Source organism: Streptopelia decaocto (genome assembly GCF_964273445.1).
Source record: "Streptopelia decaocto genome assembly, chromosome: 11".
NCBI classification, from domain to species: domain Eukaryota; kingdom Metazoa; phylum Chordata; class Aves; order Columbiformes; family Columbidae; genus Streptopelia; species Streptopelia decaocto.
The window spans coordinates 591,488-604,777 of NC_138666.1; the positions used below are offsets into that span (position 1 = coordinate 591,488).

Sequence of the window (13,290 nt, forward strand, 5' to 3'; positions counted from 1 at the left end):
TCTTGTACATCAAAGATCTGAATATTTGGTTTGTAGTTTATCCTTATACATCTTGAGAAGCCTTATTTTGCACACTATTTTAATGTATTAGTACTATGATTTTGATAAAGATTATGTTCCCAATGTGTAGTTCACTTAGTAAGCTAAACAGTCTCTTTGTGCATCAAATAATTGTCGGAGATCTCATTAAATTTGTGATGTATGATTTCTCTGCTCCCACAGAACACCGATGCAGCTCTTTTGCCCTGCCTCAGTTATCCTGCGTTTGCTTTGGATGATGAGGTTCTGTTCAATCAGACACTGGATAAAGTTATTAGAAAACTGAAAGGAAAATATGGGTTTAAAAGGTTTCTGAGAGATGGATACAGAACAGCGCTGGAGGACAAAACACGCCGGTATTATAAGCCAGCAGAAATTAAGGTAACGGGATACCTGGCCTATCTAAGGACAAATCTTGGTTTTCTAACCAAAAACCCCAAAACCCAAAGAAATGAAAAGCCAACCCAAAATCCTCCCCTGGCCCACAACCCAATAGAAGACAGAAGGAGACACTCCCCCCAGTATTTGCAAATTGCTCCAAGAGAGGGAGATGAGTTTTGCAATTTGGCGTGTGCGTTTTGAGAGACTGTGAAGTCAGCAAGTTGCTTGTTGATTTGTTTTTTAATGAATGTGCTTCCATTTGCATTTAGGGTACAGTTGATTTCACATAACAAATAAGGAAGTTATTTATCATTTCCTTTAATTTCACAGCTGACTACAGTCTGAGTGTATGGAAAACAATTTTGCTTTTGACCACAGTGTCTATCAGCAAAGGTTATCTAAATGAAAATTTACTGCTTTTTCTCCCCAGTAGTTTCTCTGTGGAAAATCAAACAGGCTGTATAAATATTCTGCTTGAGAATGAGCCACAGCAAATGTAAAAGCAACAGTTAAAGTGCCCATAGAATTATGGAGCTGTAAGCTAAATGAAAAGCTGCTAAAGTGTTTTTGTTTGTCTTTCGTTGCTTTGAATTTAATCAATAGGATATTCAAATACATTTCCTTACATCAAAATAGTGAAATGTCTCCTTAATTTTTGTTCTTTTCAGCTCTTTGATGGCATCGAGTGTGAATTCCCTCTGTTTTTTATTTTCATGATAATTGATGGTAAGTACAGCTTTACATTCCTGCTCTTTAAAGGCATTAGAGAGATGAGCACTTAGAGGAAAGACACAAAATGATTTTCCTGTCCTGCCAAAATAAACCATAATACAGTGGCACTAAACTTCTCAGGGTTCTGCCTCGTGGGTTAAACAACCCCAAGCACCCAACCCCTCATATTTTGGCATTTTTAACATGAGCTGGGTTTAGAATATAACTCAGTGGGGGCTTTTGAAAAGCTTAAACCTGTGACGTTCAGAACACAGCGAGTGCTGCAGAGAGTTGAAGCAGATGTGAGAGGAGAGGGAAGCGGCCCAGGGCAAGGCCGTGCTGCTCTTTGAAAGGCTTGTGCTTCCCGGCTGGGCTTTCCCATGGACACAGCTACTCTGATTTCAGAATCAGACCAAAAAAACCCAGCAGCAACAAAATGCCACCACCTAGTCTTGTCACCTAGTCTTGTCTTGAGGATGAGTCTGAATAAGAACATGACTAAGAGCTACAGCCGTGAAGGTTTGGAAATGGATGAAAATCTGGTGATCCATTTTTTCCCCTTTAGTGTGTGGAATAGTTTGGTAGTTTCCAAATAGATAGTGAGGTGCAGAGAAATCTGCTGTCTGCCGGAACTCTTCTGTGGCCACCCACAGCTTGAAATGTTTTGTTTGAAGCTGGAATAAGGTTTCACAATTGATTTTTCTAAAGGAATGTTTGAGATTTTTCAAGGAGTGATGCCCAAAAGTGAGGAGAAGGCACTGGCATTAGATGCTGCCCACTTGCAGTTTGGGCAAGAACAAGGAAGATGATCATCTTTAACTGAAGTTAGCAGAAGAATAAAGAAAACAGTTTACTCTTCTTGTATTACAAAGAAGAAGTACAAAATAGAGATTTTGCACCTACCAAGATGGTATCTGTATTCCTCTACTACAGTTTCCTCAAACAGAACCATTCTGTTGGTAGATTTGTGCACGTGTCTCCAAATCCACAAGCTTAATGCAAAATTTGAATTGTGTACAGAGAATGTTAAGTGCAAAACAGACAATTAAACAGGAGGAGTAGATTCCAGTTGGATGTCTTTATAATGCAAGCAGTGAATAAAAACTCGAGCTGCCGTGTTTAGAATCCTGGTTCAGCCGCAAGCCTGTTTGCCTGTCCAGCACAGTTGTAAATCACAGTCCATAATCCCCCTTTTTTGTTCACATCAGCAAAATCTGTTTAATTGTTTCCTTTTTGAAGGACTAGTAGAATATATTCAGATAACTGTATATTTGCTATATATTCACTTTTATTTTGTAAGCTAAACTGATTAGCTCATCAGCTTTTCTGTTTCGTCAGTGACAGCTTGTTAGGATTGTTAAGATCTGGAGGGTTAAGCCAGTTCTGGCAAGCAGATAGAACTGAATTAGTTATACATTTTCTAGTAGTATTAGAACACTGTTTTATTCTTCATGGATGATCATCACTACTACCCAACTGTAATCTTCACTAAATGATTCTTAATATAAAAGCAATTGTATTATCACATAAACACATCTTTTTATGCTCTGCAGCATCTGCCAATAAGGCTAAATGGCGAATAGTCAGAATATCCTATTGCTCTTGTGTCATAACTGTGCTCAGGTTATGAAGTGGTTCAGTGTGATGCTTTAGTGTGTGCAAACATTCACAGCGTTTGTTTCTCTGGTATGAATAACTGAGTATGTTAGAGAATGTAGCGAACAGCACTGGTCAGGCTTTGGGTTTGGACAGAGCGTTGGAGAGCCGTGGGAAGAACCAAATCTCTGTTTGGTGGTGGTGCTGCAGCCTGCGGCCACCCGGGCTCTGCACTGGAATCCTTTGGTGGATATTCTGAAAATAACACCAAAGAGAAGTGGCATTTTATTACATATATATATTGGCTAACTAAATCCCTATCTAATTTTTTTTAATAAGATGTTCTGGTATATTTGTTCTCAATGAATGAGTCTGTGGGGTATTTTGTCTTATTTTTGCCTTTCAGAATTCACCCTTCTGAACACAAAGGGGCCGCTTTAGCGCTCATTTCCTGTTGGGGTTTTACTCAAAAGGAAATTGTCCAGGACTCTCTGGGTAGTAGATACGTATCCATAGCTGTGGGAAAGGATTGAGCTGAATAAATCAATATGTTGATTTTGTGGATAAGACCTATTGGAATAACATTTTTGAAAGCTTTTTCACATTTCTGATTGAATGGGGAAGAGTGTGATAATTTTCTAGGGTAAGGTAAAGAGGGAAACATTACGGCTGTTTTTCATGATGTGAACTGCAAAGGGAAACCATGGGAAAAAGTGACAGGTGTACAATGGCAAGTTTTCATCTAATGTTCCCCTTTAAATGAGAAAAAATGTTCTGTTTGAAAAACTCAACGTTGCTTGTCCAGTTCATGTTTCCTCTGGTGAACAGAAATGCTTTTGGTACTTTTGAAATATCTTTTCATGGAAGAACTTCTGATGAACTGAACGCTGGTCACGTTAATATTGGTCAGACTCTGTTGGGGTGACTAAGTTCTGCTAGAAAAACATTGAAGGTACTTCCAAACTTGGCAATTTCTCCCCAAAAGCAGCATCAGAAAGAGTCAATGCTGTTTAATATCTCAAGGTGTGTCAGCAGTGCTGAACCTCTGTAATATGAAGGTATAATACCTATATGACCCCTGAGAGATTAAGCTGTGATGGTGAGTCAACGGAAAAGTTATTTCTTCCACTAAATCAATTATTGTTTGGTTATTTTCAGGAGTTTTTAGAGGAAATCCTGCACAAGTAAAGGAATATCAGGATCTTCTGGATCCTTTGCTTCAACATACATCTGAAGGTATTATCTGGTACTCATTCTTCTAAAACATTCTAGCTTTTTATTTATCAGAAATTATTAGGATACTGACATGTCTATTAGTGAATATGAGATTCAGAGCAAAGGAGAAGTAATAATATCACTCTGTTTCCTGACGGCAAAATACTGATACTAAATAATCTCCTTCATGTAGATACATTGCATCATAAAGTGTGATAATAAAAGTGATGTTATCTGGAAAAATGCTCCTGATGTTAATTATTTGCACTGTACCCAGTCATTCCTCCTTCACCTCTGCTTCATCTTCTACAAAGTTCACTTTGACTTTGCAGGAGAATATTAATTACCGACAGATTGTTTCAATGATCCACCTGGATACAGCTGAAAATTACTTGCATCAGTCGTTGTCATTTAAATTCCTAAGATTTAAGAAATAATTTGGTATATGCATGAGAAATTGTTTCTAGCTCAGAGCAGTGGAAGTGGCAAGATTGTGCTTGTCATATCAGCCCTGTCTTCCTTAGCTGTGCGCTGTGGAACTTGGGAGGACGTGCAGACCAGGCTATTGATGGCGTCAGGCACATCCACCCAAAATTCAGTTAAAAAATACAAACTAAAAATCCAGTTTTAAAACTCAGCACTATTAGTCACCTGTTGTGACATCTATGGTACAGTTACACAAGTAGGCGCAGAATATTTCAGTCTGACTTGTTCTTTAAACCTAAAATACTTGTTGGAACAAACTAGTTTCTGTAAGAAAGACAAACATTTCCTTACCGAATGTTCATTGTATTGCACATTTTCTGCCCTTGCTGATCATTGCTTTTTTCTGATTAGTAATGAGATGTGAAGTTCCAGGGACACGAAATTAGTCTTGATTGTGTAGTTCCCCTTGTTGCCTGGAGTCACGAGGGTCTCATCTTAAAACGTCTGAGTGTCTTGATCCCTCACTCCTTTGAATGGTCCATCTCTGATAACTCCCACTCTTCCATTTTTCTCAGCTTCCTGTCAGTATTTCTTTGGCTAAGCTAACAGTCAGACACTGCGACTTTATTCTGTTTATCACCTCTTCTGCATCTAATACATTCAAAATTAAAGCAATATCAAGGTGAAATTTAATTTTGCAGAAAGCATATTACTTTGCTTTTTTATTGTATGTAGTTAGGTCAATCCTTTGTAATTATGTTTCTAAATTCCTGACTCTTGTCCACTTAAAAAGTGTTGAAATAATATTAATAATCTACAATGGTGAGTAATACTTGTGGGATAATTCTAGACACCAGACATGCTGCCTTCCAGTGCAGAAGCCGATGCCATTTTGTTTCATGATGTTTCAAAATTAAAATATTGCTTGTGTTTACTTGCAAGAAATCTAATTTTTGTTAAATGTCTGACTATTTTTTGGCCAAGATTTTAGTTTTAACAAGCTGAGCCCGTGTTAAATACAGGGGGTTAAACCCAAGTGTTTCACTGGGGTGCCATTTTCATTTCTTTGGGTTATGGTTTGTTATCTTTGCTGTGTTTTGCTTTAGGTGAAAAAATGTTTTTTTCTTTATGCCTTGTAAGGTGCTCTGGGAAGAAAGTCTGTGGAAGTGTTTGGTGAAAAATAATGTAGTTTAATGTTGCCCGGGGTTTCCTACGCTGACTGTGCTTTTGAGGGATAACGCTGAATGACAACAGCCCTTCTGGTCGGTCACGTTGTAGCCAGGGTTGAATTTTTCCTGGTTTGAGTCCAGCTCAGCGTTCTGCGGGGACTGCAGAGCAATAAGGGCCGTGGGATTGATGGCCTTGTTTTAAACCCCCGCAGGGTGTCCTGTTGTCCCCAAGTATTACTACGTGCCTGCGGATTTTGTCGACCTGGAGAAGAAGAGCCCTGGCAGCCAGAAGCGCTTCCCCAGCCACAGCGGGCGCGACGGGAAGCTCTTCCTGTGGGGCCAGGCGGTTTACATCATTGCCAAGCTCCTGGGTAAGCAGCGCAGGGAGTTCTGCCACTAGTGAAGGGTATTTATCCTGGTAATGTTTGTCTTGAAGCCGAACAAACAGGTTGGTTTGAGTTTTGACTGCACCGGCCGTGGCGTGTTTGTCCTCGGCTTCGGTACAAACCTGACAGGCACAGATTGCTTTTTATTCTTCATGTTAATCTTCCATGCTGCATGGAGCTTACTGGAATATTTGATAGAATACTGAAAATCTTCTAAACACGATAGGTTTCTTTTTTTGCTTTTACTTTTCCTGGCTTTCCCTCTTATTTCCTTTTCTTCATGATAAAACGTATTAACATGACACTTTCTGGATTAGCTGTATCAGCTGTACAGTGATGTTTGTAAGTGATCTATAGCATTTCATTCAAGACAAATTTAAATTGGGAATAGCTGCAGTCTCAGATAAAGTTAATATTTCTTCAGTCTATGTTATATTTATTCTTCCTTCAAAAGATAAGAGATTAGATGTGTGTTTGAAAGTGCACATCCAAGTTTGGCCATGGAAGGTTGTTAGGGTGCGTTTTAGTGACAAATGAACTCCAGGTCTCACACGAGGGGATTCAAAGGTTAATGCAAAACCAATTGTTAAGCCAGAAAGTCTTTGCAGTTAAGGTTTTTTTCTTAATATTTCTTTCAGGAGAAAGATCTATTACTTTATTTAAACACGCTCAGCATTTACCTGGCAATCAGTAGGCTGAGTTCTAAAGACTTTTTTCTGTGCACACCATAAAGGGAGACAGGCTGTTGGTAGGAAAAATGAGCGAGGTTGAAGGGGAGTTCAGAAATGGAAGGCTTGGCAGGAGCAGCGGTTGTATCTTCAGGCAGGAGGAACAGGGCCCGTCTGGTGCTCCACCTGCTCGCCTTCGCTGTTCCTGCGTCACTCCCTTTGCAGCCAACACCGGAACGAATGCAGCAATCTCAGTTGGAAGGAAAAGACATTTTTTCTTCAGGAGAAGGTTAAAATAAAGGAATTTTAGGCTTGCAGGGTGTTTTCTATGTAAAACACTACATGTAGAAATTGCTAGCTTTCAGATAGATTTAATTGTGGGGGGTTTGTTTTGGTTTTGCTTTTCTTTCATTTTTCCTTTACAATTTCTTCTTGAGATATAGTACTGAGAGATAGCGTTGATAGCCCTCGTCCCTTTCAGCACTATAGTTGTGTGCTTTCCTTAAGACAGACATTGTCTGCTTTTTTCACAGCTAAACAATTTTGGATGATAACTATTGAGTTTCTAGTTAAAGCTCTAGAACAATTCTATGGTTGTGGATTGAGGGCTTTTCATGTAACTTCTGTGTTGTGGAGTCCGTTCTCTGCATATGTTCTTTTAACACATCTCTGGAAAAATAAAGGATTGTTTTTATATCCTACACTATCATGATTAGCTTTAGCAAGAATAATACTTGAGTCACTAGTTTTCCAATTAATATAATTTTGCAGGATGTTGTTTTGATCTGTAAATCACTGATCGAAAACAAAGATTATAGCAGCAGAACTGACAACATAAATACGTTTGCATGCCTCCTTCACAAACACTGCAGAAAATACTCCATTCATTCTGTGTTTTCATTATCGTTTACTTTCAGCTGACAAATTAGTAAGTCCTAAAGATATTGACCCTATTGGACGTTATGTAGCTCCACAAGATCAGCGCAACGTTAGCATGAGATTTTCAAATCAGGTAAGAATAAGCTTGGTGTTAAAATATTTTTACTGAAAAATTGTAATCTACATGTTATATATGGCCTTCTAATATTTAAAGTGCTAGGAAAATATTAAACAGATGCACATTTTCCTAGTTGATGAAGGATTGCTTTTAAGAGGAACAGTATGACACCTGCAGTTTTGGGGAACTGGTGCGTGTTTGCCTTCAAATTATGTGCTGCAATGAAAACTTAGTGTTTTCTGTATTTAGAAGTGCTAAGAGCTACAAGGATGAGGTTCTGTTTTGGTGTGCATGGTATATACGTGTGCTCCTGTATTGCCTTAAATGCACCAGGGGAATGAGAGCCCAGGGGTGGAGAACACATGAAACATTGAAATCCACATCTGCAGTAGGTGGGGGTAACAACATGGGAACTTTGTATGTAGGGAACTTTGTTATTAAAGAGGTAAGAACTGTATGTATGGAAATGTGGAGCTAAGGGGTGTTTTTCAGCATTTTTATTTCTTAGAATAAGGAATATGTATTTCCAAAGTTCCTTGTGCAGCATTGTGCATTTGTAACTGAAGCATAACATCTGAAACAAACTGAAGGTTGACTCCAAGACGAGGAGTGAGCAATCCACGCTTTTTCTCCTCCTATCCGAGTGCTGCCGAAAATCGGCGTTTCCTGCCAGTTCCTGTTGGTGTGACAATCCCAGCGCCTGCTGGTGTCCCATTCCTAAGGAGACGGTTGTTCGTTGCAGTGCAGCACTTGCGCCGTGTTGGTAGGAGGTGATGAAAGCCCAGAGACTTCATTTGCTCCAGTTTGGTTGTTGTTACATGGTGGGATGTGAACACTACAGAACGGAGAGCTGCCCTGCTACAGGGGCCATTAGAAGCAGCCTCTGTCGAGCAGCTGTTGCGTGCAGCCCATCTAATTGTATGTTTCTTTGACTCTTGAAACCAGCAACTCTTAATATGCCACAAGTGAACGCTTTGAAGAAGATGGTGGTTTGTTCTAAAGACACTGCGTGACTCATCAGGAAATCTTTTAGTAGAAAGACATTTTTACTGTTTTTAGGGTACCTGTTATGTGATAGGGAATTTTCAGATCTCCAGAGAGAAACAGCCTCTGCCCTGGGGACTTCTCAAAAGCAGTAAAAAGTACTGCAACAAGAATTTATTTTCTCATCACATACTCCTTGGCAGTCACTTTGGGAGTCAATAAAGAACTTACTCAGTGAAATGCAGTTATCTGGTAAAATTCAGCAACATAATCAGGACTCTGAAAGTTCAACAGTGTTAAAAGAATTGAAAATGAATTGAACAGCTGCATTTTGATGTTTTGCTTCATCTGCAGCAATGCAAAAAAAAGCTTTGTGTTGTTCAAGGGGAGATGAGGCGAGACGGCTGGTCATTCTCAGGTGCTTACACACCCCTTGCTGCCCTGCGCTGCAATTCCTTCGAAGGACCATTGTGCTGTTCTCAGACAACTCGGTGGAGCTGACACTTGTCAATCTTTCCCTTTAAAGACTGTCCTTAGCTGCTTAAATTTGCCAAAACTTGGGCAGAAATGGTCCGTTTAGGATCAGTATGTTCTTGTTTTCAGGATGAAAGACAAGACCTTCCCAGGTGACAGTTGAGTGTATTCTGATGAACAAGACTGCTGTTCTGTTTGAAGCCTAGGAATCTTACTTTATTTTTTCTTAAACCTAAAGACCTTTGTAAAAATCTGACGTGGATCAACACGTTTGGCAGTTGTGTAGTTGTCTTATCCTTGTGTAAGCAGGAGCCTGTCAGGCGCGTTGTATGGTGTTGAGGCCTTACAGGTGCAACAGTAAAAGATGCTGCAGGGAACTAAAGCTCTGGATTGCCTGGCTCTGCTCACAGCTCCGCTCTTCGCTGGGGGTGGCTGTGCGGGATTCCTTTGATATGCCAAGGAGAAAAACTGCTGCATGTGCTTCTCGGGATGGGGTAGAGAAGAAAGAGGCACCTCGGAGCGCGTGGGAATTCTGGAGTTTTGTGGCATCGGAGCCTGGGACTTGTGACTGGGATGGTTCGTGTTTAAAAGACGTATAGATGAGGTTCTTAGGGACAAGGATTAGTGCCAGGGGTGGGTTATGGTTGGACTCAATGATTTTGAGGGTCTCTTCCAACCAAAATGATTCTGTGGGTCTGTGTCCCTGCAGCCTGAATTTCCTTGGGATAGTTGGTACGGAAACAGGGGCTGCTGTATTTTGTGGGGTTTGCTATTAAATTAGTAGCGGAGCCAAATGTTTCTTGATACAGATGTTCATTTGAATTGTTCATCGAGAGCAGGTTAACAAACGCAAGGCAGGTGTGCAGCCACATGAGCGTGAGCGCCGAGCGCTTCCGCAGCTCGAGGCAGCAAACTTCAGCTGCCGGCGGGACACCGACTGCGACTTTTTAAATTCATGCTTGAAATTTGCCTGAACAGTTTTTCTGAATGTTTGATTGTGCCATTTTGTCTAATTGAGCTAATTGATGCAAGATCAGTATTTAATATTTGCCTTAAAGTGCTTGGAAAATGACTAAAAACAAAACAGGAAATGAGAAGGCAACATGTCTTAGTTAATTATGTCTTTGGAAATCCAAGGCGGGTTCTTCATTTAATGACGTCTTTTCCGTATAGCTAAAGAACTACTCAAGTAAATTGAACAGAAAACTATCTCCCTTTTTATTAAATTTCATTCCTGTAAGGAATAAACCAGGATATGTAAAATATCAGCTGCCCGTGTCTATCAGTGTTGTCGAGGTACAGCGTTCTGGGAGGCGATGTACAAAAATAAGGCTTTTTACATTTTAACGTGAAGCCTTGTTCTGAGCAGTATTTCTTAGAGAAATGTATTTTCCATGTAGGTAACTTTCATATTTTGGTTGCACTGACTATAATTTCTATAAACACTTGTCATTGAAAAATGTGATTAATTTAGTTTATTTGTAGCTACAAAAATCTGTCTGATGCCCACACAATTGTGTAGGTTTAAGCGAGCAAGGAAAAGCATTTAAAATATTCCAGCATTAGTTTTAGAGCTTTGAAGCACCAGTGAAGAATAACTGTAGAATTAGTTAAAGGAAAGTAAGGTAGTAGAGACATACAAAGGCAAAGTTGCTATGAAAACTATATATATGTAACTGTTTTGGGAGCATTTAGTGTATAAAAGGTCCTCTATAGGTGGAGTGGGGACTTTCTGGTTTTGTTTTGCATTTTCCTGGAGCATACAAAAGCTGATTTATTGCTGTCTTGTATTTAATTTTATATTCAACAAAAAATTAAAATGTTACTGCATTGTTTACTTGTTACTACAGTTTATCTTCTGGGTTAATTCATATGCATAGGGTTGCAATTAAGTAATGAAATTCTCTGCCTGTTTATGATGACTAGATTCTTTTAATGCTTTGTAGACATAGCAATCATTTGCGAGGACTTCGTTTGAGTTACTGGAAATCAAGGTTAATGTTGGAATAGTGTTGGCTGGAAGGGACCTCACAAGCTCCTGTAGCCCAGTGGTCCAGCCATGGGCAGGGACAGCTGCACCCAGGTCCCGCTGCGACATTGGGAAGAGAACAGTCAAATGATTGATTGCTTAGTTTTTATTTTCGGGAAGGAGATAACCTGTAAAGAAGCAACTAGGGTTAGAACTTGTCCAATTTTGATGGTTTAGAGAGATCTGTCATATCAGATTATTTGTTTTGTAACATTAATTATAAGCATATTCTTGCTTTCATTTCTCTTAATACAATTGCCCACCCCAGTTATCACAATACTGAAGTAGTTCAGTGCTATTTTAGAGCTGAAGGCACGGGGCCTGGGCTCACCCTTTGTCCTGCCCCCAGCCACTCAGCACCTCCTTTAAAAATAGGATTTGTTTTTTCTTCTGGGAGGAAGAACAGCTAATCTGTGTTTTGTCTCGGTCGTCTGAAAGCCCGCGGTGTGTTTGTCATTGGCGCAGCGTGCGGGACGTGGCTGGGGCGGATCGTGCTGCCGGAAGGGGTGGCGGGGGCCGCGGTGGGTGGGACAGTGACGGAGGAGCACACCTGAGCTTGCCTCGTTGGACAAATGAGAAACCACACACATTGAAACGGAGCTTTTAACAGCAGGATTTACTTGGTGGAATCACAGTATCACAGTATGTTTGGGATTGGAAGGGACCTCAAAGATCATCCAGTCCAATCCCCTTGCCAGAGCAGGAACGCCCAGGTGAGGTCGCACAGGAACATGTCCAGGCGGGTCTTGAATGTCTCCAGCAAAGGAGACTCCACAACCTCCCTGGGCATCCTGGGCCAGGCTCTGCCACCCTTACTGAGAGGAAGTTTTTTCTCAAATTTAAGTGGAACCTCTTGTGATCCAGCTTGATCCCATTACCCCTTGTCCTATCATTGGTTGCCACCGAGAAGAGCCTGGCTCCATCCTCGTGGCACTCACCCTTTATATATTTGTAAACATTAATAAGGTCACCCCTCAGTCTCCTCTTCTCCAAACTAAAGAGACCCAGCTCCCTCAGCCTTTCTTCATAAGGGAATATTTAGAAGTTTATGCTTTTCCGTGTCTAATTTTTTAGTATGTAGCAAATGCTAATGATATCGCTATCAGTACTGAAAAGGGTGACGTGATTTGCATCAGTATTATATCTGTTATTCTGATCCGTGTTTTCCTAGACCACTATTTGTGATCCTCCAGGCCTCGGCGTGTTAAATGGCAATTAAAGCATCTTTGTTTAACATTACAGCAACCCTGTAGTGTACAGGCCTTTCCAAAGGGCGAGTGTTGTGCGGGTTGTGCTGCAGGTGTGATCCTGTGGGCCCAGCTGAGCCAGCCCTGGCACTGACCGCAGCACTGACCACGGCCCTGCGGCGTCTGGGTGCCAGGGGCGCTGGATGGACCTCAGGCAGATGCAGAACCGCAGGTTTATGTGCAGCTCGTGCTCAGGGTTTACACAGCCCCTCTCCCTTTGTCACAGAATGTCAGGGGTTGGAAGGGCCCTGGAAAGCTCACCCAGGTCAATCCCCCCATGGAGCAGGAACACCCAGATGAGGTTACACAGGAAGGTGTCCAGGCGGGTTGGAATGTCTGCACAGAAGGAGACTCCACAACCCCCCTGGGCAGCCTGGGCCAGGCTCTGCCACCCTCACCCCCAACAAGTTGCTTCTCATCTTTCAGCGGAACCTCCTGTGTTCCAGTTTGCACCCATTGCCCCTTGTCCTGTCACTGGTTGTCACCAGAAGAGCCTGGCTCCATCCTCCTGACACTCCCCCTTTCCATCTTGATCCCCAGGAATGAGTCCCCCCTCAGTGTCCTCTTGTCCAGCTCCAGAGCCCCAGCTCCCTCAGCCTTTCCTCACACGGGAGATGCTCCACTCCCTGCAGCATCTTGGTGGCTGCGCTGGACTCTCTGCAGCAGTTCCCTGTCCTGCTGGAACTGAGGGGCCACAACTGGACACAAGATTCCAGGTGTGGTCTCCCCAGGGCAGAGCAGAGGGGCAGGAGAACCTCTCTGACCTACTGACCACCCCCTTCTAACCCACCCCAGGTCCCATTGGCTTCCTGGCCACAAGGGCCCAGTGCTGGCTCATGGTCACCCTGCTGTCCCCAGGACCCCCAGGTCCCTTTCCCCTACACTGCTCTCTAATAGGTCATTCCCCAACTTACACTGGAACCTGGGGTTGTTCCTGCCCAGATTCAAGACTCTACACTTGCCCTTGT

At 41.8% G+C, this 13,290-nt stretch overlaps 1 protein-coding gene across 4 annotated transcripts in view; it reads left to right on the plus strand.

The window, feature by feature from the left end:
* Nucleotides 1-13,290, plus strand: part of PHKB (phosphorylase kinase regulatory subunit beta) — a 79,099-nt gene that overhangs the window by 38,892 nt on the left and 26,917 nt on the right. For all 4 annotated transcript variants that reach the window (XM_082062840.1, XM_082062837.1, XM_082062838.1 and 1 more), the window contains 5 exons: nt 223-420; nt 1,089-1,146; nt 3,886-3,963; nt 5,750-5,908; nt 7,509-7,603. In XM_082062840.1, coding sequence (XP_081918966.1) covers nt 223-420; nt 1,089-1,146; nt 3,886-3,963; nt 5,750-5,908; nt 7,509-7,603 — 588 coding nt within the window. The remainder of the gene's footprint in view (nt 1-222; nt 421-1,088; nt 1,147-3,885; nt 3,964-5,749; nt 5,909-7,508; nt 7,604-13,290) is intronic.